This window comes from Colletotrichum navitas (genome assembly GCF_030913465.1).
Source record: "Colletotrichum navitas strain CBS 125086 chromosome Unknown LY79scaffold_28, whole genome shotgun sequence".
NCBI lineage: Eukaryota > Fungi > Ascomycota > Sordariomycetes > Glomerellales > Glomerellaceae > Colletotrichum > Colletotrichum navitas.
Genome location: NW_026850574.1, coordinates 45524 through 68411, shown reverse-complemented (window position 1 = coordinate 68411; position 22888 = coordinate 45524). Strand labels below are relative to the sequence as shown.

Sequence of the window (22888 nt, the reverse complement as noted above, 5' to 3'; positions counted from 1 at the left end):
CCCAAAGCGTGTGCGGTGCTGGTCCAGTCCGTCGCCTACTATCTCCTTCACCCATGGCCAGTCTCCAGTGCGCATTCACTTTCTCTGACCTTTTCCCACCTCCGCACTCCGGCTCCTCTCGCTCTCTTTTCCCTCACACACTCTCTCTCTGTTCTGTCCCGACATGATCGTAACTTGTCTTCGATTGTCAGACATGCGAACTGTTCGATCTGCTCAGAACACTTGTTGGAGTACCCGAGTCCTCTCTTCCCATTAGCCTGACGTGCGAGTCGCACCCGTTTCTTCGCATCCTCTCGCTCGCCCGCCTTCCCACCAAAAGCAGAACCACAACAACACACCCGCTCACTGCCCACTCTCGTTACTTCACTCCTCCTCTCCTCGCCCCGACGTCTCAATCGCACCCTCTACCTCCCGCCTCCGACATCACGACAACAAGCCATCCTACTGCGCCAATCGCACATCCCCGCCGACCCTTCCTCCTCCCGCTTCCGAATCCCTCCTCGTCGCCCACTTCTCTTCGCCCTTCCACTGCGCTGCCTCAATGGCACCCCCCTCTCCTCGGCGTTCTTCACGAGCCCGAGGCAACACAGTCTCTCAGTCACAGCAATCCTCAACAACGTCGAGTCTCTCGAGTCGGGGAGAAAGGACCACCAGATCCCTCAACAAGACCTCTTCCGCCAAATCTACCCCAAGCGCTTCGCTCTCCTCAGAACCGCCCGAAGACCTTGACGACGCCCTCCCTTCGCGACGCCGAACTCGTGCTCAAGAGGACGCCCGCGACAAGGCTCGTGCCGACCCCTACGATATGGCTACCGCCAGCGACGACGTACAGGAGGATGACGAGTCTGTGCGATGCGTCTGTGGCTTCGACGAATACCCGGGGCCTCCGCCTTTTGAGGGGGATTCTAAGCACGGGAAGCACAATCCAGAGGCAGACTTCTTCGCCAGTATCGAGTTGTCAGATGAGGTCTCTGGTCTTTTTGTCCAGTGCGACGTCTGCAAAGTCTGGCAGCATGGTGCTTGCGTTGGTATTTTTACTGAAGAAAGTTCCCCCGACGAATACTTTTGTGAGAAATGTCGCAAGGACTTGCACAAGATCCATGCGGCCAGCAATGGGTAAGCGATCTCTACCTTCCTTTTTGGACACTTTTGTTGCCCACTGCCATTGATCCCCGGCTACTGAAGGATGGGATGCACCATGTCTCAGGAGCCGCTTCTTCCTCCATCGCTCTCGATTGCTAATATTGTTCTTCGTAGACAACGATACTCCAACTACCTTCCACTCAACCGCCCATCGCGCGCCACGTCTCGGGCTGCCTCGCTAGTCAAGGACGGCACCCGGTCACCCAAGGAAACAAGCAAGAATGGACGTGCTTCGTCTGCGACCCAAGCCTCGAAAAGAAGGTCGACAATGAACAGCCGGGACGCTGCATACGATGAGGATGAGCAGTTGCGACGGGCCATTGAAGCTAGCAAAGAAGAAACCGCTCTGGATCAGACAGAGCTTGGGACAAGACGAGCGAAGCGAGGTCGCAGTGGAAGCGAGGAGTAAGTGCTCGATTGGGTTCTGCAAAGCCATTCGCTTACAGGTTTAGGAATTCGACGAGTTTGAAAAGACAACGGACAAGCTCCCCATCAATGTCGCCGCCTCCTGAGAAGACAGAGGCCATTGAAGATGACACAGACGAGGAAAACATCGCACGGAATGGCCAATCAAAGAAGCCTCGTGGTGCCCGGACACAACGTGAAAAGTCGGAGCGCGAAGAGCGCGACAGGCAACGGGCAGAGGCGGCAAATCGACGAAAGGGTCGTGCAGACCGGAGACGGGCTGAGGGTACAACCCCCGCGAATGCGGGCAAGGAACCTGAAGCTCACGTGGGCGCAGAATCAGATCCGTCGGAAGAGGTCCCTCCCGCACCACCTCGCCTTACCGTCAAGCCCAGCACGGAGGCGGCGGCGCCCCCACCAGCGCCGGTCGAAGCACCTCCATCATCTGCGCCGACCCCGGACACGCCGCCAGCGAACCAGGCGCCAGTTGGCAGCTCGCACAAGAAGACCAGTCGCAACAACCAGAAAAGAGGCAAAGGCAGGAATCAGTATACTAAGGACCGCGACGACAACGAAGACACTCCGGCTCGATCGATGTCTAGAGATATTGGGAGGAATCATGATGATCACACTGGCGCCGGCATAACAAAACACTCCCACACGGATAACCCTAAGCATAGTGCAAGGAGTAAGGCAAACAGCACCCACAGCAAAGTGTCGATGAACGACATGAAGCGCAGAGTTTCAGCGTTCCTCGACTTTATATCCAAGACACAGGTTGAGTTGGCGGCCGAGGCACTTCCGGGGTCAAGAAGTAGCCAAAACAGCTCTCAACAGCAAAGCCCCTGCGTAACGGCTGCGTCGGATGGGCCCAAAATCAACATCAACGGCAACAACAAAGCGGAGTTGCAGAATTCCCCCATCACCAACACGGCAGACGAGAACAGATCTGAGACTAAGGAGTTCAAGGCGCTTAACTGCGTAGAGATGATGGATGTCCTCACTCGGGATCTGTTGAGGTGGCAGAACCAGTATGCACCCTGAGCCAAAGTTCTGCTGGTTGTTTCCTCGGCGTTTATATAAGCGAGTCGTCGCTCGTCCGAGGCCAAAGGTCTGTTTCGCTTCGGAGTATGATATCTAGGCCTGCCGACGGTGGCATCCGACGGCCCCCTACGGATTGAAATTTGTTGGCGTTCACGGCTTTGTTGAGGTGTTGAAAATGTATCGAAGGAATCCTATTGAAAAGAACAACACGGATTGCCAGAAGCTCCCCTGTGTGCAATAGGTTTGCAGTTCTACTGTCAGTTGGTAATGCCAGGGTCGAGGAGAAATTGTCGGATACCCGGACACTTGCGATTTTCAGTGTTGCCGGCGATTTTCCATGGCGACGAAATCACGTCGAGTTGGAGTTAGGCCTTGTCTTCAGCCATCTTGTCAGACTTTACTTTGTTTATCTAAGGCATCTGGTGTACAAATCTGCTTTCTCGCGAAAACAATATTTTATTTTACATGTATGATACACAGTGCGGGGTATCTCTCTATAGTTCTAACACGGACAGCCAGTTATTTGGTGTCCTAAATCGCCTTGCTCTTGTTAAGAGCTCTTTCTTTTCTTGCTTCCTTCTCTTTTCTTCGCGCTTGATTCATGCTGAGAGGGCCTTGGCCTTCCCTCGCGAGGTCTTTTATCTTGAATGCCTCATCGCTGATATCATCGAGCACGAACTTGCCTAGGTTCCCCGCCCTCCATTGTTTAATGATCCAGTCTGCTGCGCTGTCAGCATTCGCCTCTCCGCCTGCCTTGAGCTTTCCCGTCTTGCGTGCAACCCCAAGCAGCAGATCGTTAACCTCGTTGGTTGGTTCGGAATATTTGGCGTAGGCGCTCGGGTCGGTGAGGTTGAGACGATACAGGAGGTAGTCGGCAAGAATCTCCATTGGGATGCGGTCGTCCTTGACGGAGCCCACGAGCGCAAGCTTCACCATGTCCTCGGCTTCAGACACGTAGGGCATGAAGACACCGGGCGTGTCGAGAACGAAGACGCCCTCGCCAAGCCCCAACCCGCCGTCTCCCTCGGAGTCGAGGATGCGCACCGGCGACCCCAGCTTGCGCGTCACGCCCGGCTGCGCGCCGACCTTTGCGACGTTTGGCTTTTTGTGCATCCCATGCACACGGAGCTTATTCAGCAATGTGCTCTTTCCCACGTTGGGCATGCCGACGACCAGCGCGCGCATGCCCGTCAGGCTGTCGACGGAGTGCGCGACGCTTCTGATTTCGGAAAGGAGCTGTTTCGTGCTCGCCGGGTCGTCTTTGCGCCAAAACACGACGCGCTGCGGAGTGCCGCCGACGGCAGAGTGGCCACGGTGGAAGCGGCGCAGGGCGTGCTCGACGGCGGCGGGGCTGTCCGTGCCGAGGTCGCGGTGGGTGTAGACGACGATGCGCTCACGGCCGGCGACAGCGCGGTCGAGGACGGGGTTCCAGCTCGTAAGGGGTACGCGGTAGTCGCGGCACTCGAGGACCAGTCCAACATCAGAGAGACGCGCGGAGATCTCGCGCAGCGCGGCGTGGTGATGACCGAGATAGTAGGAGCGAGGGATCGAGTCGGAGACGGCGAACTGGAGGCGGGGCGCGAAGGCCCGGCGCGCGGCAGTCGGGAACATCGTTTAAGCGGGGGAGGGGGGGTGGAGGGGATTGAGGAGGGGTTCCCACGGAAGGGTTTTTCAAGCGCCCTGTGATAGGTTTGATCTACATCGGTTGAGTATTCATTGTTGTGCGGGTGGTTGATGGGCACTCGGGACCAGTGCTGATGAATCGGGTGTTTGTTGGAGAGTTGCATTCATCAAAATTTCATCAGCCTGGCGTTGGTGTCTCGCAGCCTTACTACGGCGCATGCCGTGATTGGTCCGACTTGGAGGGGCATACATCCGCCTCGTCGGCGGTCATGACGTCAGATGCCGAGCCTCTCGGGTCACCGAGCTATACCCAGCCCGGTGGACTAGCACCTGCGCCAAGACAGCCAATGAGAGCACGTGGCGACTTCGGCAATCCAATTTGTCGAAAACCTTGAAACCGCTCAGGTATTATACCTACTTGTGCAAGTTGACATTGGCCGGAAAGCTGGTGCCGTGACTGTCGGGCCAGGGTACAGATGGTTGGGACGAAAAACCCAATCTGGCCGCGCGTTGGGCCGATTTGTCTAATAAAGAGTTTTCGGATAAGACCCGAGAAGACCCCCCTTCATGACATCCGATATAATGCTCTCTTGGCGCCGCCGTGGACGTCGTTCCTTCGCTTTCGTTGTGTGTATCTAGGTAACGACAAATCGCCGGGCCTATCTTTTGCTTAGCATTGTTCCATATATATTTATTTGCTATCATACTCCGTTCGAGCAGGACGGACCTTCTAATGACCTCAACTTTCGCGGCCGAGGGGCGACCCGACGACAGTGAATGCCACGAGGTAGTGCCGCCTCGGTCTCAGGGTGAAGCCATAACACCGGCCCACGAGTCGCACGTTCAGAGCAGCCTTCGTCTAAGACAGTGGTATTCTGAGAAGCGAGGGGATCGTGAGGATGTATCCATCAGTGACGCGGGCGCGGAACGACGACGCAGTGGCAGGTGGCGGAGTTACTTCCGCCGAGGTGGCAAGTTGAGGCCGTTCCGGCTGCTCAAGGAGGACTTTGGGAATTTCACGCTGCGGTATATCTCGGACTGGACTGTGTTCAACCAGCTTGTGATTGCGAGCGCCATATACGTCTTGTTCACCAATATCTTACCTGGTATCACCTTTGCCAGCGACTTATACGTCTTGACGGGGCAGTCGTGGGGCACGATCGAGGTTGTTTTTAGTACGGGGCTTTGCGGAATTATCTTTGCCTTGTGAGTTGATGCTCAAAGACTCCGAAGGGGGTTTTATGGAGTTTAAATCATCTGTATGGGATTCGACTAACACGCTTTCCAGGTTTTCGGCTCAGCCATTAACGATCCTTGGTGTAACTGGGCCATTCTCAGTACTGGCAGAGAATATCTATTCTCTATGCGAGAAATCATTCAAGGTATGCCGCACTTACACCGTGGTACGATGTCACGCTGACTTCTCCAGATTCCCTTCCTGCCCTTCATGGCGTGGTCGCTCATTCACTCGGGGTGGATGCATTACCTCCTGGCCATCTTCAACGCCCACGACTACACCATGCAATACGTCACAGACTTTAGCGCCGACATTTTCTCCCTCCTTAATAGCATCATCTACTTCCACAAGGCCGTCCTCGAGATCCAACGTACAAAGGCCGTCGTCTCGATGGCCGCCTTCCTATACTCTATCATCGGCGCCGTGGGAACCTGCCTGCTTGCCATCTTCCTCTCCACGGCCGTCTCATGGAAGCCGTTGTTCCACAGGTACGTCCGCATGGCCCTGACGGAGTACGCTGCCGCCATCTCCATCGTCTTTTTCATCGGCATGCCGTACGTCGGTGACCTGGCCGAACTCGCACACTATCGCCTCGAGGTCTCCAAGACGTTCAGACCCTCGTTGCCGAGCCGGGATCATTTCTTTGTTGAGTTCTGGAAGCTCCCCATAGAGTGGGTTTTCATTGCAATCATTCCGGGCATCATCATAACCGTCCTCTTTTACTTTGACCACGAGATTAGCAGCATCATCTGCACGGCCAAGAGGTACGGAGTCCAGAAACCCGGGGGTTATGCGTGGGATGTCATGCTTCTGGGCACGACAACCATTATGTGCGGCATCCTTGGAATTCCGCCAGCCAACGGGTTACTGCCGCAGGCGCCGCTTCACTCCGAGTCTCTAATGTACACGGTCTATGAGGATCCCCAGGCCATGGATTCCGAACCCTGCGACGATCCTCCCGCAAAGCCCGTCTTGCGGGTGTACGAGCAACGGTTCTCGCCCTTCATCCAGGCGGCGGGGATTCTGCTGTTCGTCTCGCCTCCGTTCCAACATGTTTTGGGCTTCACACCGACATCGGTCCTCGCAGGCTTGTTCATGTTCATGGGCTACCAGTCGCTAAGAGTGAACCCGATTCTCGCCAGGGTCTGGCACCTCCTCACACCGATTTCGGAACTCCCTGCTCTGCCTCAAGACGCTAGCTGGGCTGGGATTCATTTTTTCACCATTACACAGATAGTTCTCACAGGCATTGTGTTTGGCGTCACCTTGACGGTGGCTGCTCCTGGGTTTCCTATCATCATCATCATCTTGGTGCCGGTGCGGCTGTTCTTCATGAACAGGATTTGGAGCCGGCAGACGTTGCGGTACGTCGATGGATGGGCCACCAGAGAAGGCAAGCCGGAAGACGACGAGAATGATCGCCGCCAAGAGGGCGTTGTGACTTCGAATGATGCAGTTCGACAAGTCGTCGATGAGGAACAAGGTGTCAAGACAGCATAAGCGCTGTGTTGCTTACTTACAACCGATTTAGACAACATAATGTTGATTAACTCCCAAAAAGAACATACAACACCAGGTGTTCGCTGATCGTCACCGACTCAACTACTAATCCGGCCCTCACTGGCTTATCTATGGGAGAGCGGACGGGATCCCGAGTTCTCCAGTGGGTATGGTCGTATGTGTTGGAGACTGGCGTTTGACGTGCTTATAATAGTAATTTGGTCGGTGACGATGAGAAATTCTCCTCGCATCACTATAATAGATAGTCTACCTCTGCCTGATCACATCACACATACTAGTAGATCACCACCAGCATAGCACAAAAAAATGTACTGTTTTGAAAGACCGCTCAGAACAGGCGGGGTCTCAAGTTACACTGTATGTCAACAATAACCTTTTCGGGTCTAGGTCTCAAGGTATCATCGGATAAACACACCCATTAAGGGATGAGGCAGAGACCGATGTCTGTCTAAGACACACATCCACCTGCCCGAAGTATTTCATGACTCCGCTACCCGACAGTCATGACGGATCTATTCTATCTGCTGAATCGCCTTGCTCACTGCAACACCAATACTGCAGATTTGTGAAGTCATGACTCTTTCCGTTGCTGGCAAATACGCCTTGATCACTGGTGCGGGATCAGGTACACCCTGTCGGCACCCTTTCACTACGTACACCTCACTCACACCTCATAGGCATCAACCTTGCCTTCGCCAAATTGCTCCTCGAGCGCGGCTGCTCCGTCATGATAGGCGACCTCGCTCTCCGCCCCGGCGCATCCTCCCTCTTGACCCAGTACCCTCATTCGCAGCAGCCGAGCCGGCCCTCAGCCCTGTTCCAATCTACCAACGTGGCTTCCTGGCCACAGCTCACGAAGCTCTGGGCTAAGGCCTTGACCTCCTTCCCTCAGATCGACATCGTCATCCCGGGCGCCGGGATCTTCGAGCCCGCGTGGAGCTCGTTCTGGCAGCCACCAAGGACTGAGTTGAATGGACAGACCGAGTCCCGCGACAGCGCGGATGCAGAGCCCGGTATCTATGCCGTGCTGGATGTGAATCTAACGCACCCGATCCGGCTGAGCCAGCTCGCGATCGGTTACTGGACGCAGCAGAGACGGAACGGCTGCCTGGTGCATGTCAGCAGCATCGCGGGCCACGCATGTGGGATTGGGACGCCACTGTACATAACAACCAAGCATGGCCTGCACGAGTTCGTGCGGTGCCTCGGCGGTATGCGAGACCGAATGGGGATTCGGTGCAGTGCCGTTGCGCCAGGGGCGGTCATGGCAAGCTTTACTTTACACTTCAACCAGCAAAAGAGATTGCTGACGCGCGGCGATAGACGCCTCTATGGCTGGAGGATCCTGGTAAGAAGCACCTGGCGCAGGGTGAGGGCGCAGAGCTGTTCATAGAGCCCGAGGGGGTTGCGGGAGGCATGCTGGAGCTCTGCGAGAACCCGGAGTACGGCAATGGGACGATCTTGGAGGTCACGAAGGACGCGACGAGAGTCGTTCCCTTGTATGATGCCGACCCACCGAGTGGAAAGGGGGCAATAATACCTAAGCTTGCTGACGAAGGCGAGAAGATTTGGAAAGGGCTCGAGGATCAGGGGTCAAAAGTGTAGCTGAGGACTTCGATCCTATATCTATGAGAGAATGATGCTATTCACGGCATCCTACATAGGTTTCACGCCGATCTACATATGTAGCACGCTGAAGTATCGGAAGCTCTAGGAATTGCTAGGACAGAATGTGGAATCACACGTTGGAAACTTTTCAAGTTCGAATCTGCGTAAGCACAGTCTCACTCCTGCCCATTCTCCAACTTTTGGATCGCACCTCGAAAAACAGCTGGCCCTTCTGTAAATAACCTTGAACTGGGCCCGTCGCTGACATGTGAAGATGATGAAGACATGTTGTGACAATTACTATTTCGACCCGCAGCGAGAAACCTTACTCCCCCGGAAACCAAGATCATTTCCAGACATGCGAGTTTAGAAACACGAAGAGAACACCATTGAGGAAAATCGAGTCCATGGTTCTCTGACTGACAACCTTGACCGGGTCACCCGATTGGAGGAACGCCCACGGTGTCACCTGGGAAGCGGCTACAGCTGCACCTTGATGAAAGTGAGACATGGCTGAACGCCCCATACCTACTCCTCACAGATTCCGGTCTGACGTGAGGAAGGGCAATAATCTGCGAACGCTTCTCTGGACATCTCGTGCGCGTCCTGCTTGTCACATTGGTAACTTTCACAAACAGACCCCACGGCCGCAGATGTCGCACCCGTGACGATGACGCCCAGGCGACCGCATCTCGAGCTGTTCAACCCAACTCATCCAAAAGCTGGCCACCGAAGCTTCAGCCTGTTCGCGCAGCTGCCAGCGGAGCTCCGCATTCTCATCTGGCAATATTCCCTCCAGCGTCATCGTATGATACACATCGTTCTCGAAAAGCGAGTAGAAACGGGAGCGAGCAACGAGGCCAAGATTGCTGAACGATACTCTTTACTAAATGGTCTAGGTCGGCCCGTCAGCGGGAACCACTACAAAGTGGTTACTCCAAAACGGCATGTTTTGCTTCCTGACAATATCATGATGGTGAACAAGGAGGCGCAAGCGGTCGTTCTCGCATTCTACCCGGTGCACATCCCGTGCTACCTTAAATCCAGCGTCGATATGGAGGGCAAAAGCCCCATGCTGCGCCTGAATTTGGACTGGGATTACCTGAGGATCTCGGCCAATAATGCCTTGTCCCTCTTCTTCGACTTTCTTCACGACCTTCGCGCCTACGACCTATGGGGTCGCGGCCTCCGGCACCTGGTCGTGGAAGACAACCACTTCCGCATCGCCGAGATGCCGTCTCTGTCGCCCGCTTCACTCGACGCGCGCGCCCTCGCGGCGTTCAAAGACACGCTCGCGGCACTGAAGACCATCTGGTTCAAGAACACGCCCCCCGGCGGCCGCGGCCTCGACGTGCTGACTTGGATACGCGCCAACATCTTCAACTACGGCTTTCCCGTGTTCCCGGCTTTCACATTCTTCGAGCCCCCGCGTCCGGACTCACGGGACGTCTCCCGCGACCTGCGCAACGTCGGCGGCAGCGTGCTCGACTGGCGCGAAATGCCCCTCGGGTGGAGGATGCTTCTGCGCAAGCTCGGCATAAGCCCCGAGGACGTCGAGGGAGCCCTAGGCGTCGACGTGCGCGTGATGGTCGCCTCGGACCGGGAGGAGGACATCCGTACCCGCGAAGATGCCGCACGAGCGCTGCACGAGGAAGACTTAGACTGGCTGCAGCTGCAGTGGTGGTTCCGCGGGTGGGACTCCCCGCGGCCTGGGGGCGGGGGAGACCGGCCGGCCGGGTGCTTTACAACGGCATCCGGGCTGCGGCCTAGTTTGCCCGAGCTTGACGGGCCCAAGGTCCTCGCCGCGGCGCCGCGCCCGGCGCTTGGGTTCTGGCTGTTCCCCGTCGACGCTTTTGGAGAGATTCCCGAGGAAGAGGATCCGCCTTCGTGGATCCGGTCAAAGGGCATCTTCGACTTAAGTTCACATTGGCCCGACTTGGCGCTTGTGGACGTGCCGTAAGCTGCGAAATGGATGGTTTGCAATTCGTAGGTGGTCCCCATAGTCAAAATCATCTTTGATTATCCGCATTCATTCTAGATGGTTGATAGGTTTTGGTGCGGAGCATGGCACCCCTTTGTACAACCGATTTGTGCCGTTGCCATGATTGATTCTGACACTGCCAAATATTTTGGTATCTAGTCATGACATCGGGAACCGCTCGGCCCAGCCACGATAGCAAAGCATAAGAAGCACAGAGATTATGGGATTGTATCTTCAAAGAGCATCGTGTAAAACAGTGAAGCGGAATGTCTGTGTTGATTAGCATGATGAGACGAGAGCAACTAACTTTGATGACTCTCCCCAAAAGCAAGCACTTCGTCTATGTCCAACATTTTATACGGGCCGAGTTCAAATGCCAATCCGTCCTCTTTCCGCTGAGGTGTTCGGACGGCAGAGCAAGTCATGTAATCTGGGCCCAAAGCCTTGAGGGATATCTTTGCATTCTCGACCCTGGTACCCTTGAACACAATCTCGTGATCCATGACCGCCTCGCCCTCGGCCTCGAAACTCTCTGTAGGAGCCGGTGGCCTGAACTTCTTGAACTGCAACTCTCCAAGCCACGGCGCGAGAAGCGCATCTCCAGTCATCTTGACGTACGCCTCCCTCAAGCACCACAGCGCATAGAAGCAGCGCAGCTTGAAGTCTGCCGCATCCTCCGCCGAGGCCCCAGGCTTCAATCCCGGCGGGATGGCGGCGAGCGCTTGCCACTTGAGGAAGTTCGCCTCGAGGGGCGACAACACATCAGCGTGGATGTCAACGAATTTAGGCCACCCCTCGTTCTTCAATATGCGGTGGTCCCTTGTGCGGCGCTCTGACGTGCATACCACATCCACGCCAACGTCGACTGGGCCGTTCGCAGCGTCATACCCGTGTATCGCGAAGAGTGCGACGAGGCCGGCCTGATGGCTCACATTAAAGCTCAGCGGGGAGGTACCGTCGGCGGCGCGGAAGATAGGCTTGGTACGCTCGTTTCGGATGGCAGTAGCCTCAGGCCAGGGGACACGGCAGAATCGGCTGATGGCGTAACGTTTCAAGAGATGCGAGCCCAGGGACAACTTCGCGTCGCGTACATGGTAATACTTTAGCACTGCCTTGCGCTCTTCGGGTTTGAGAAGGTCGAGGGCTCGGGATGCCTTGTAGTGGTTTCGCGTCAGTATGTTTCTCAATCCTCAGGGGTGCGGTTTGGGAACGAGGTTCATTCTTTCTGGAGGGTTCGCTCACAGCTGGAGCAGGTTTGAAAGGCACCGTCGCGCGAAAGGGGTTGGGAGCAAAGCGCGATTCGGGGTGAGAATTGAAGTACTACGTACAACTTGCTCAAGCTGCTTCGTTTCAGTGGCTTCGGGCCACAACTGCCGGGTATCCAGGATCCACTGTATGATAGTCGGGGCCATCTTGGATACAGCGGTCTTTGCTGTTTCGGAGATGCTCGTAGGAACGAAACACTAATGCTGCAATATGTCCGCCCGCCTTTCCAACCGACGTAGTCTACGTGCAGACTCGATGAGGACTTCCGGAGAAGACACTCCTTGGGATGAAAGGCTTTCAGCTTACGCTACAGGCAAGATCGCTGTTTAGCTGGCGGACCGGCCTCCTCGTCGTCGTCGTCGTCGGAAGAGAGGACAATATGTGCCTGCCGAGAAATTTGATTAAGCTTATGGGATTGGCTACGAGTTGAAGATGCGTCCCTGAGACTCGGTCGCCCCACTGACGACGAGAGCAAGATGACGAGACGACGGGAATGCCGAGGCGAACGTCGAATCCAATGCCGGCGTCACGTCGTGGATAAGCAATTGGATGACGACGTTTGGTAACAGGTGGGGGCGCGGGGGTGACCACTGGCAGAGGTAGTAGATAAACGGGCAGGTTGGCGGCGTGTAACGGATCGGTGATTTGCAATTTCAAGTTTCAGACATCAGGCCATCGGGTTCTTGTTGGTAGGATTTGCGAGTCGTTCGTGGTTTCATTGAAGGGGTTTGGGCCTGGTCGGTCGACGCGAGGGTAAGATTGTCACAGGTTGTGGTGGCGGGTGTTTGGAGGAGGGGGGAGGTTGAGACGTTTCCACCACCCGAGCTAGAAACTGCATGGTACCCTAACACAGTCCACAGGTCCCAACATCTACAGGGCCCGGAATAAGGCGGGTCAACTCCCGCTAGCGCCTCTCCTGGTTGGCGGTGGAGCGTCACTCACAATGCCGATCTCGCCGAACGGCGGCTTGGCCCTCCACCTAATCCCGTTCCCAAACCTTTTCTCGACTTCAACTCCACCTTCACCACTCTGTCTACCCTGACTGACGTCTTCGTGTATAAAGACATCTTCGTCCGTCCTTCGTCTCAGCATTTTCTTTCCTTCTCCTCTTCAGCGCAATACTACTCTCGTTTACAGGATGCGCCGCGTAGCCGAATCCTCTCAGCCAAACTCATCCGAAGGATGCTGCGTTTTTTCCTTGTCACCATCTCAACCCGGCCTCCCCCGTTCCGCTGCCATGACTGTCAATCACCAAGCCACGATCTGAGCTCACCCTACTGAGACCCCAACAACCATGCCGCAACGTTTGAGCAGGGCCAGGAGTGCCGTCCTCTTTTGTTTGTTCCGCTGGCAAGGCCATCTCTCCCTTGGGGAAGCCTTGATCTGAAGCGTTGAGCAAACTAATTCTTTTGTCCGACTTTCCTGTTTCACGGCAGGGACATCTGCCGAAGACCAGTCGAGAGTCGACACACTTTCTGAAACATTTTTCAACAACCGCTGGAAGGCTCCGCCGAGCCCTGAAGCGTCGATGATCCGTCCGAAGAGTCCACGCGCCGGGGGCAAACAAACCTGCGGCACAACCATCGATACCCCGGTGTGGCTGGCCGCGGACGATGCGAATTCGCTGGACAGAGCCGCGCGAGCCTGAAGCAACCGGTGTCTTTCTTTTTCTTTCCCGTCCGGTCCTCTGTTCCGCCCGCCTCGCCTGGACCTGGTCTCTCCGTCGAGATAAGGAGACAGGTTTGAGAAGGCAGGAGCCATCTTTACTCGCCTGGCCCGGTCTCTTCGTGAGATAGGGACGGGCTCGAGAAAGAGGAGTGATAGAACGGGAGAGGGGCGCCAATTCTTTTTTATTTTTATTTTTCCAAGTCAGCCCATCACAACGCCGAGAGTTGGGCACGCCCTGTGAAGCGCTTGGGATAGGCTCGTATCTATATCCCTTCTGTCTTGTTGCAGGTAGGGATGGTACGGGCCCGAAATTGCGTGGAGGGTCCCTTGCTGAGTCTGGACCTTTTCGTTGGTGCGGGGGATTAAGATGCTTCCGAGGGAGCATCGACCAACCAGACTTTGAGGCGGACGAGACGAGTGGAGTGGGAGAGATGGGGTGCCGGGAGGATAATTACGCAGTGTGAAGATCATTCATTGGAGACTGGCAAAGGATGCTGGTACTACGGAGACTGTGTATCCCGCCAACTGTGGAGGGGTGTGAATGCCAAAGCATGGCTATACTGTGATATTAATGTTAATATTGGCTATACTCGGCGCTTAAGATGTTTCTCTTCTCCCGATCTCTTGCAAGAAGAGTTGTGAACATTGGTAGCTACACACACAAGCAGCGAGGAGGTATTCCTGTGCTGCCTACGCTATCATCCGTAGGAGGTCGAGCCAGCACTTACGATCCAAAGTTGCCGGTGTATCATGTCTTAGGATCCTTTATACCCAACACCCGTGGTTCGAGAATCCCCAAAAGGCTTCAACTAATTAGTTCCTTTCAGCTGGCCCACGCCAATATGCCCGAGTAGGGCAGCAGCTGGGGAATGGTGGACGAGTCCTTGAAGAATAGCAGGAGCTGCTGTTGTGGACGCTGCTAGGTTGATACAGACTTACACGTTGGCCTGCAAGCCGGTATAGTCTTCCTCAACTACTGGGTTTATTTCAAAGAAATAGTTTGGTGGTCCGAATTTATTCTTCGTCCACTCTGCTCACATTGATGTTGAATTTCTGAGCCTGTAGCGTCTTGAACGTCTTGTAAGAGTGCTCCTGTCACGAAATGTGAGATGGGGAAGGGGGCAAAAGAGGCAGTGATGCCTGCCTACTAACTGCGTACAACGACAAATTTGAAATCGACACAAACAAAATCAAAGACTATGAGCTAATTTTCTCTTGAGAAAGTCCACCTGGCGACTACGTTAGCTACGATTCGTTACGCTTGGCACCTGTACTGTCCAACTGCGAAGCAAGGCATTATAGCCACCCTTCTGCGCTGAAACTGTCACATACGACCATACCCATTGGAAAATTCGGGATCCCATCCGCTCTCCCATTGATAAGCCAATGAGGACCATGAACACTTGCTTCCTTGTCGGCTAGCTTAGAAAGTCTTTCACCAACTGTACTTTTCAACTGTCTGACCGATTTTTCCATTTTCGCACCCACCCATTCACTGGACTTCTGCGGAGAGTGTAGCTGACTCACATGAAAAGCACTCCGAATTCTCTCAATCCTAACATACTCCCTTGTTGTCTTAGTTTGGCCAAGACTTTGTCTGCCTGATCTTACTGCAAGCATTTTTGGAAGAACTTGCCGCTTCTCGTTCTTGCCTCACTGCGGTGGCTCGGTGGCCGGAAACCGGCTATCACCAACAGTTAGGCGTGAGCCCCTACCCCTATGCTTACTAGGGTCAACAGGTGACTATCTCTGTTGATTAGGACTTTGGAACCCTGGTCTAAAGGGGTTAAAAGCATTCTGGCTCCACTGAGTCATCGTGGATAATATGACTCTCTCCAGTGGCTCCAACACATGTGCTGACACTAAAAGAGACTTGTCCATCCGCCGTGTCCTTGACTGGACCGGTTTCCTCCTCTTCATCTTTAATGCATGTTATTAGTGCCTCCGACTGAGACAAGTGTTTTAATTTGAGGGGATGTACACTGCGCTCACGACACGGCCGCCGCCGGGCGACGACCATCGGGACGCACTCCGTGGCCACCGGCTGCCGACTGACCTCGGCCACTGGGTCGCAGCGTGCGTGATACGCGGTATCCGGCACTATCACGCTTTTACAATGTCAGAACATGTCCATAGGCTCTGCTCAGAATCGCACAACAGAGCCTTTGCCCGTGCCCGCAACGCCCAGCTTATTATGAGTAATGCCATCCCAGAAATAACAACCGACGATGACACGCCATATTGCATTTGGTATCCGGACGTGGCTAGCGAAGAAACCTACCGCCAACTGGCAAAGCGTTACCCTGACATGCGGTATGTGGTTGGCCGGGCCTGTGCTGTAGCTGTGGCCTCTATAACGAACTTGGTCTCCGCCTGGCGAACATGATGTCCGACGACGAGGACATTGTGCCTGCCGCGCCAAAACAGCCATATCTCCTATTGACCTTACGACGTCTGACGAGACCCTACGCCCTCTGCAGAAACGAGACGCACGCCGAGTTGCTCGAACTGCCTGCGTCATTGACAGCCGACCCAACCCCGTACTCGCCTGTTGCCCTCTACGGCTGCGCCCCCTGCTGAACTCGACCGCTTGTGCTCCAGCCACGCCGGAAGTGGGCGACTGAGCCACCGAGTTCATGTTTGCTCACCCTCTGCTCACCTTTGCTCAGCTTCGGCTCTAGTTATAGCAGCCACAGATCAGTCCCCGCACTCAATCCCAATTTAGGATAAAGTTCTTGTCGCGGGTGACGATGTAGGTAGTTAACCCCCCACGTTCCAACTGTCTTTGTAGTAGATGGCCTTGGTAAAACCAAGGTTGCCGAAACCTTATGCTCTGAGTCACAGCTCTATTTCCTCTAGCTGACAAGGTAGAAGCTTAAGTTCAGGAAAGCTCTCTGCGTAACATGGCTGTCTAGAACATTGTCAAGCCATAGGGCAGAAGCTTTGTAGGTGCCTAGGTGTCTGTAGATGTACGTGTCGAGGTGAGGTAGGTGGGTGGCGGTACGTACCTTGTGGATCCACCTACCGACTTGGGCAGGTACCTAGCTTGGTCTAACTACCTGGGCAGGTAGCTTGGTTTAACCACCTACCTATAAGATATCTACTCAATCGACTTTCTCTCTTTTTCTTCCTCTTCTCTATCGAGCTTCGGTAATTTTAGTCTACTGTGTTTGCGCGATCGTCTCTTTGGCGGTGTTCAATCCTACCTGTTGTCGACCTGGTTGGGGTTGGCTGGTCTTCCTGTAAGCACCCTATTCATCCATCTCGCCATCCTCACTCTCATCTCATCATTTACCTCGACTTTAATCGTACCATCTCTAACGCGCCCACTCTCTCAGGAATCACAATGAACGCAAACTTGCCGCTGCTCGTCAGCAAGGAAAAAATCGACAGACTCTGCAACAGTCTGCGAGAGAAGTTGGAGGATACAGACCCACTTACTCGAGTAACGAACCGCGATGTCGAGATGTACGAGAGCAACTTCAAGGCTCGTGTGCCTCGAGACATGGCCGGCCGTGTCGATTACCTAGACGACATAAAAGAAAACGCAACCCTGGGGCGTCGGCGCGAGGTGATGAGGAAGATTCACCACCTTATCCAACACGATAAAGATCTTGAAGATGTGATCTCTATCGATATTTTCAAAGAGACACTCGCATCTGCGAAGTGCTGGGCGGTAATGTTGACCATGGAATGGGGCCAACTTATCAAATTCCGCGATCTTTTGCACACTGGTCATGCCGACGCCAAGCAGAGTACGCTCCAAGCTTTCCTGATGGCTTGCTGCAACGTGAGCGGACTGATATGGTGGAGTAAGTCTCCCGATATCACTCATCCCCATTCTCATCGCCATTCTCATCGCCATTCTCATCCCCATTCTCATCCCCATTCTCATCCCCATTCTCATCCCGTGTTTAACGACTAACAGCTTGCAGTGAGTAAGACACCTACATCAGAAAAGGAGCAGATTTGGGTGCGCAGTGAAGCACAGAGAAACGCGGTACGTAGTTTCTGCAATTCTGACATTTCCAATTCCTATTACTAACATACCATACCTAAAGGCCCTAAAACGAGACGGTTTCCGGTGTGTTCTGACGCACTCGGCAATTGTAGAGGAATGTCACGTGTGCCCATTTTGGTCGCTTTCGCGACGCAAACAAATACAGCGAAACGTCATCGTGCCTCTCATAGCCATTCTGGGCCTTGATTTCTCCAGAAAAATGCTGGAAATCCTGAACCAAACGACCTCCGCAGGCGAAAGGACTACGCCTGGTGATTTCGACCTCCTTGACTCACCGGCAAACATGATTACTCTGAGTAATCAGCTTCACAAGTTGTGGGACGATGGGGTATTTGGCCTCGAGCCTATTCGCATCCTACAAGATTATAAGATCGTCCAGAAGCCGGATGCTCAGGAGAAACCTGGAAGTGGGCCGTCTGCCGTGAAAAGAGGTGCGGGGGCAGCCGAAGATCAGCCGCCGCACAAGAGAGCGGCAGGCAAACAGACCAAGTCTGTCGACGAGATGAAGCTGATGCACGGAATCGAGCTTAGATTCCATTGGCTTCAGAAGACTAAGTTAGGAGGGCTGGATGACAGCCCTCCTACGGTGGATGCGGATCCACGCCAGATGTGGGGGGAGTGGCATCATGACAATGTGCGTGACAACGCACATGCCACTCCCCTAGAGACCGGCCACATTCTCACTATCTGGTCAGAAGACCGCAGCAAAATCCCCAACTGGGAGCTTGTATCTATTCAGTGGCTTGCCTTCAGACTGCACCGATTGTCTGGAGCCGCCAACGTTGACCTTTATGCTCCTCAGAAGGACCAAGACGATGACGAGGCCCTGGCTGCCCGAGTCCTCCAGGCGAAGCGCGAAGCCACAGATATGATTGCAGAAAGACTCGGACTGGACGCAGACGAGCTTTGGGCCGATCCTCGGGGCCCTTACTACGTGCCATCTGACAACCAGGGATTCGTCGACGATGACGACGACGACGACGACGACGACGAGGACTAGAAGTCCGACGACGATCACACGGAGGTTGGCGGGATGGGAGATATCGCGGCTCGCATGCATGAGCTTGCTCTGTCCCCTAGAGCAACTGTACCTGTAGCATGAACTTTGAGTATTCGATCAGAGCTTACCAATAACACTTGTGAGGCTGATGAGCTCGTAACTCTTCCCGGACAAGCGTGCAGTTATTATTTCACCGGCGAGAACCGAGCGAACTCTATGTTTTCGTGTAACCAGACCAGGCCGGGCATTACTAATGCCCAACCCAACTGGCTCGAAGTTGAGTTTCCACACGAGGATCTCGGAATTCGCAAGCAATGCGATTGTATGCTACACCTTATCGTTGAGTCGGGATGTCTTGTGAGAACCCAAAAGATGCACCGTGGGGTTGACCCATACATCCGGTGATTAGACCAAGTTCTTGTAAAACTCCATGACGCCTCCCGATGCTTCGCTGTCCAGATCATACACGTAGACTGTACAAGTGGTGTGTCCGTGCCTTCTCTCGGCTGCCCCTTTTCCTGCTCTTCTCTTCCGAGTCTCCTTATTTTTTCTGGGCCGCCTCCTGCTCTCTCCTGTACTGCTCATTCTCAACATCCCGCCAGTCCTTGGGAGCGGGCTCGTTGCCGTCAGTTTCACCCCTGCCGCCAGCGAAGGCCGGGCGCCCGGCGTACAGCTGGTAGCCCTTGCCGGCCTCGGCGTCGTTCATGGTCTTGTAGTTGACGGGCATGTTGCCGCGGAAGCGCTTGCGCATGTCGACCATGCCGCGCTTGCACTCGCCGAAGCCCTTCTTGAGCTGCTGGCACTTTGTGGGGAGGGTCTCGACGAGGGGGGAGCGAAGGCAGTCGGAGGCGCTGTTGCGCTGGACCATGACGCACTCGGATTCCTGGAGGCATTGTGCGAGGGCCTCGCCTGGGTAGGTCAGTACATTGATGCTGAAGACTGCCCAGGGCTGTGGGTGAGGGAAGGCATACGCAGTTCTTTGCAAGAGCTAGGCATGGCGGCAACGGTGCTGTGGCATTCCCTCGGTGGATAGACACAGATGCGGATGGTGGTGCGACCGACCTTTGGAGCTGTCGGAGCTTCGAGTTCGCGACGAGTACTGGGCAAAAATTCAAGCGGCCTCTGATTGGTCAAGGGCGTGTCTCAAGGACCCGCTCCCGTGCAGTGCAGCGGGTTGTTTCTGCAAGGTGCAGAAGGCCGCCAAGGTCGATGTCCCCTGCAGTCCTTCAATCAAGAAACTCCACACTACCACGGAGGTACCTATCTATCAAGGGTCGAGGCCCCGTCGCCCAACCATGAGTGAGCACGCGACGGAGTCCCTGCCACTGACACAACTGTCAGATCGGTGATTGGATAGTAATTGGGACAGGAGTAGGTGATACCCCCAAGTGTGCTGTGACCTTGGACCTGGACCTTTTTAGGAGCTTCCTGCTCACAGATCATTGCTGCATCTCACATGTGACATCACCCTCACACGCATCGCTCCCTCCCGTCCTCTCTTCCACCTCCGTCCACCTCTAGAAACGCTACGGTGACGGTGACACATTTGGCGCAAGCGCCAACGCAAATCGCCCTTGTCCATCGCCAATCCGGAATTCGGAACTTAAGCTTTTGTTGTTCTCGGTTTTGCGAGTGATGATAGCTTGAAATCCCCCTCCTTTTTCCCTCCTAGACATACCCATTCTGTTGCGCCACAGCTTTTCTTTTTTAGACTAATCTCGTTCCAACCAAATCGCGTACCACGATGGCTATCCCTTTCATCGGTCGACTAAACGTGTAAGAAACCCTCGATGCCCGCTGAGCTTAAGCTTCTTCCTCCTCCCCTCCTCCCCTCCTCCCCATCCTTCGTCCTAACCCCCCCAATACGCTGTAGTTCGCGGATAAGACGTGGCCTGGAACTGATGGCATTGCGCAGCATTGAATACTTGGCTTTGGTGGGGTCGTTTCTCCTGGTCGGACTGGAAGCTATCATCCGCGTCTTGACTCTGGCTCTACGTACGAACTTGCGCCTTCCCCCCAAAAGTGGCGTCCTAGCCAGCTAATCCGGTTTCTCTCAGCTTCGCCGCTCATCCATCTCTTATATCGAGCTTCCCGTCGTCTCTTCCACCGGTTCTCTGCCCCGGCGAACAAGCGCGTAGAGCAGCGTAAGAATTGTTGGTGCCCTGGAGGCCGTTCGACCCTCGCGATGCGACTGGACTAACCGCAAGGGGTGTTGTGCAGCAATCTCGACGTCCGTGAGAGACGCCTCCGACTTTGTCGACCTCTGCCACCTGTATGGTTACGAAGCCGAGGAGCACGTCCTTCAGACCAAAGATGGATATCTCCTTGGCCTACACCGCCTGGCCTGGAAAAAAGGAGAGGAGGGGCAGAAGGTCAACAGTGGACCGGGAAGCTTGAAGAAGAAGGTCGTGTATCTTCACCATGGTCTACTGATGAACTCGGAAGTCTGGGTTTGCTTGACTAGTGAACAGCGATGCCTTCCTTTTGTGCTTGCTGAGCAGGGCTACGATGTTTGGGTCAGTGTTCCACCTCGCATTCGTTTGAACGCAACGCTGATGGGTATTCAAGCTTGGTAACAACCGTGGCAACAAGTATTCCAAGAAGTCGGTACATCACTCACCCAAGTCGCCTGAATTCTGGAACTTCTCCATCGACGAGTTCGCTTTTCATGATATCCCAGACAGCATCGCTTACATCCTCGGGACGACGGAGCAGGAGAGTTTGTCGTACATTGGCTTCTCACAAGGGACTGCGCAGGCCTTCGCAACCCTTGCAATCCACCCAAAACTTAACCAGCAGGTCAATGTGTTCATCGCTTTGGCACCGGCCATGTCTCCTGCCGGCCTTTCTAATGGAATCGTCGACGCCTTGATCAAGGCCTCGCCTCAGGTCTTGTTCCTCCTCTTCGGTCGTCGATCTATTCTCAGCTCAGCCAACATGTGGCAGTCCATTCTCTACCCTCCCATCTTTGTTAGGCTCATTGATATGGGTCTTTCCTTTTTGTTCAACTGGCAGACGAAAAACATGGCTCTCAGTCAAAAACTCGCCGCATACCCGCATCTCTACTCTTTCACCAGTACGAAGAGTGTGGTTCACTGGTTTCAGATCATTCGGAACAAGTCTTTCCAGATGTACGACGACGACGTCCACCCCCCTGTCTCGATTAGTTCCTCGAGCAAGTACACCAAGGTCGCCAAGTATCCCACGCGAAACATCAAGACGCCCATCGTCCTTGTGTACGGCGGCAGCGACTCATTGGTCGATATCAATGTCATGATCAAGGAACTCCCACCGCAGACTGTAGCTACGGAGATCCCTCATTACGAACATCTCGACTTCCTGTGGGGCCGCGATGTTGATGCCCAAGTCTTTCCTCACGTCTTTGATGCCCTCGACAGTTTCACGGATGCTCTGCATACCAAAGAGGAGTACGACCGGTACCAGGTCGCGAGACAGGAAAGTCTCCTGGGCTCCGGGAACGCTTATACGAGGCACGCATATAAGGAAAGCGATATGTCTGCTAGTGATACCTCAAACACTGTGGACGAGGGACAAAATGGCAACGGTATCGAGACGTCCTCCCCACAGAACAAGACTCGAGACCGCCCCTCGGCAATTCCATCACCCCAACACACCACCAGGATGCGGACCCCTTACTCCCAGGTTGTGAACGAAGACGAATCGCCGTCGCCATCCCCGGATAGACCCAGTAGCCGTGCAGCTGAGGGGGAGGAGAGGCCCGACAGTTCACTGGATACGCGTGATTCGCCGACAGCCAAGCTTAAAGGTATCGGCGTCCGACGAGGAAGTGGAGGAAGCCATCTCAGTCTGGACAGCATGCGCGAGGGTAGAGGGATAAGCCTTGGCACGAGCAAGGCTCTAGGGGGTGTAATCACTAAGAGCCCGATCGATGCCAAGGGGCTAGGAAACGCCAAGGCAGACGAAAACAAGAGTGGAAAGAAGAAGAAGCGTGTGACAGTTGCGCCGTAAAAGAGAGTGTGTAGGCGTAGGATTTTGTCTGAACCTAAACATCATGACGACACGTGTAGTATATCTGCTGTCAACGAATAAACGACGTGGCGTAAATGATTATTCTACCCCAGAACTTGCTTGCCAACTTCTAAGCACCTTGGTGACTCCCCTGTGTTCTTCGTTTACACCTGCCCCTGCGGAGGTTTCAACATCCAACGTGCCAGTAATCGGGTTTCCTACAATCATACCAAGACTGAAAACTTTCGAGGGCACGACGTCCAAGGACATAGAGGGTTTCTTGTGTTGTTGTTCAAAGTATGTGGTCCCGTAGGTTGTGCGTCCTCAAGGTCGGTCTGTCTGCCATGCTATCCAAGTGGGTTAAAGTGACCAATGGTCCAA

At 54.5% G+C, this 22888-nt stretch overlaps 11 protein-coding genes across 11 annotated transcripts; 7 read left to right on the top strand and 4 right to left on the bottom strand.

Annotated features, from left to right (window-relative positions):
- Nucleotides 1–541: 541 nt before the first annotated feature.
- On the top strand, nt 542–2592 carry LY79DRAFT_669562 (PHD-finger domain-containing protein; the record flags this gene model as incomplete). Its single annotated transcript, XM_060563659.1, has 3 exons — nt 542–1116; nt 1258–1548; nt 1596–2592. The coding sequence occupies 3 exons, from the start codon at nt 542–544 to the stop codon at nt 2590–2592; spliced, it is 1863 nt and encodes a 620-aa protein (XP_060414299.1).
- A 531-nt stretch (nt 2593–3123) lies between these two features.
- On the bottom strand, nt 3124–4203 carry LY79DRAFT_579577 (P-loop containing nucleoside triphosphate hydrolase protein; the record flags this gene model as incomplete). Its single annotated transcript, XM_060560038.1, has 1 exon — nt 3124–4203. One exon carries the CDS (start codon nt 4201–4203, stop codon nt 3124–3126), a length of 1080 nt encoding a protein of 359 aa, XP_060414298.1.
- Nucleotides 4204–4948: 745 nt separating this feature from the next.
- Nucleotides 4949–6952, top strand: LY79DRAFT_515216 (HCO3 transporter family-domain-containing protein; the record flags this gene model as incomplete). Its single annotated transcript, XM_060554690.1, has 3 exons — nt 4949–5421; nt 5504–5597; nt 5645–6952. The coding sequence occupies 3 exons, from the start codon at nt 4949–4951 to the stop codon at nt 6950–6952; spliced, it is 1875 nt and encodes a 624-aa protein (XP_060414297.1).
- A 382-nt stretch (nt 6953–7334) lies between these two features.
- On the top strand, nt 7335–8723 carry LY79DRAFT_553268 (short chain dehydrogenase). The gene is made up of 3 exons (XM_060557764.1): nt 7335–7598; nt 7651–8240; nt 8297–8723. Exons 1-3 carry the CDS (start codon nt 7547–7549, stop codon nt 8576–8578), a joined length of 924 nt encoding a protein of 307 aa, XP_060414296.1. The 5' UTR covers nt 7335–7546; the 3' UTR covers nt 8579–8723.
- A 528-nt stretch (nt 8724–9251) lies between these two features.
- LY79DRAFT_590077 (uncharacterized protein) lies at nt 9252–10541 on the top strand (the record flags this gene model as incomplete). Its single annotated transcript, XM_060561104.1, has 1 exon — nt 9252–10541. The coding sequence occupies one exon, from the start codon at nt 9252–9254 to the stop codon at nt 10539–10541; it is 1290 nt and encodes a 429-aa protein (XP_060414295.1).
- Nucleotides 10542–10864: 323 nt separating this feature from the next.
- Nucleotides 10865–11974, bottom strand: LY79DRAFT_590076 (phosphopantetheinyl transferase; the record flags this gene model as incomplete). Its single annotated transcript, XM_060561103.1, has 2 exons — nt 10865–11716; nt 11891–11974. The coding sequence occupies 2 exons, from the start codon at nt 11972–11974 to the stop codon at nt 10865–10867; spliced, it is 936 nt and encodes a 311-aa protein (XP_060414294.1).
- Nucleotides 11975–12835: 861 nt separating this feature from the next.
- On the bottom strand, nt 12836–13989 carry LY79DRAFT_192586 (uncharacterized protein). Its single transcript, XM_060551402.1, has one exon. The coding sequence runs from the start codon at nt 13879–13881 to the stop codon at nt 13030–13032; it is 852 nt and encodes a 283-aa protein (XP_060414293.1). The 5' UTR covers nt 13882–13989; the 3' UTR covers nt 12836–13029.
- Nucleotides 13990–15612: 1623 nt separating this feature from the next.
- LY79DRAFT_579572 (uncharacterized protein) lies at nt 15613–16076 on the top strand (the record flags this gene model as incomplete). The annotated part of the gene is made up of 2 exons (XM_060560037.1): nt 15613–15809; nt 15839–16076. The coding sequence occupies 2 exons, from the start codon at nt 15613–15615 to the stop codon at nt 16074–16076; spliced, it is 435 nt and encodes a 144-aa protein (XP_060414292.1).
- Nucleotides 16077–16576: 500 nt separating this feature from the next.
- Nucleotides 16577–18680, top strand: LY79DRAFT_553258 (uncharacterized protein). The gene is made up of 4 exons (XM_060557763.1): nt 16577–16738; nt 16835–17308; nt 17432–17496; nt 17558–18680. The coding sequence occupies exons 2-4, from the start codon at nt 16843–16845 to the stop codon at nt 18515–18517; spliced, it is 1491 nt and encodes a 496-aa protein (XP_060414291.1). The 5' UTR covers nt 16577–16738; nt 16835–16842; the 3' UTR covers nt 18518–18680.
- Nucleotides 18681–19697, bottom strand: LY79DRAFT_553255 (cytochrome c oxidase assembly protein PET191-domain-containing protein). The gene is made up of 2 exons (XM_060557762.1): nt 19489–19697; nt 18681–19426 (listed from the first exon to the last, which is right to left on the bottom strand). The coding sequence occupies exons 1-2, from the start codon at nt 19511–19513 to the stop codon at nt 19059–19061; spliced, it is 393 nt and encodes a 130-aa protein (XP_060414290.1). The 5' UTR covers nt 19514–19697; the 3' UTR covers nt 18681–19058.
- Nucleotides 19698–19959: 262 nt separating this feature from the next.
- LY79DRAFT_553253 (Alpha/Beta hydrolase protein) lies at nt 19960–22620 on the top strand. The gene is made up of 5 exons (XM_060557761.1): nt 19960–20293; nt 20433–20512; nt 20575–20670; nt 20738–21033; nt 21086–22620. Exons 1-5 carry the CDS (start codon nt 20262–20264, stop codon nt 22505–22507), a joined length of 1926 nt encoding a protein of 641 aa, XP_060414289.1. The 5' UTR covers nt 19960–20261; the 3' UTR covers nt 22508–22620.
- Nucleotides 22621–22888: the final 268 nt, after the last annotated feature.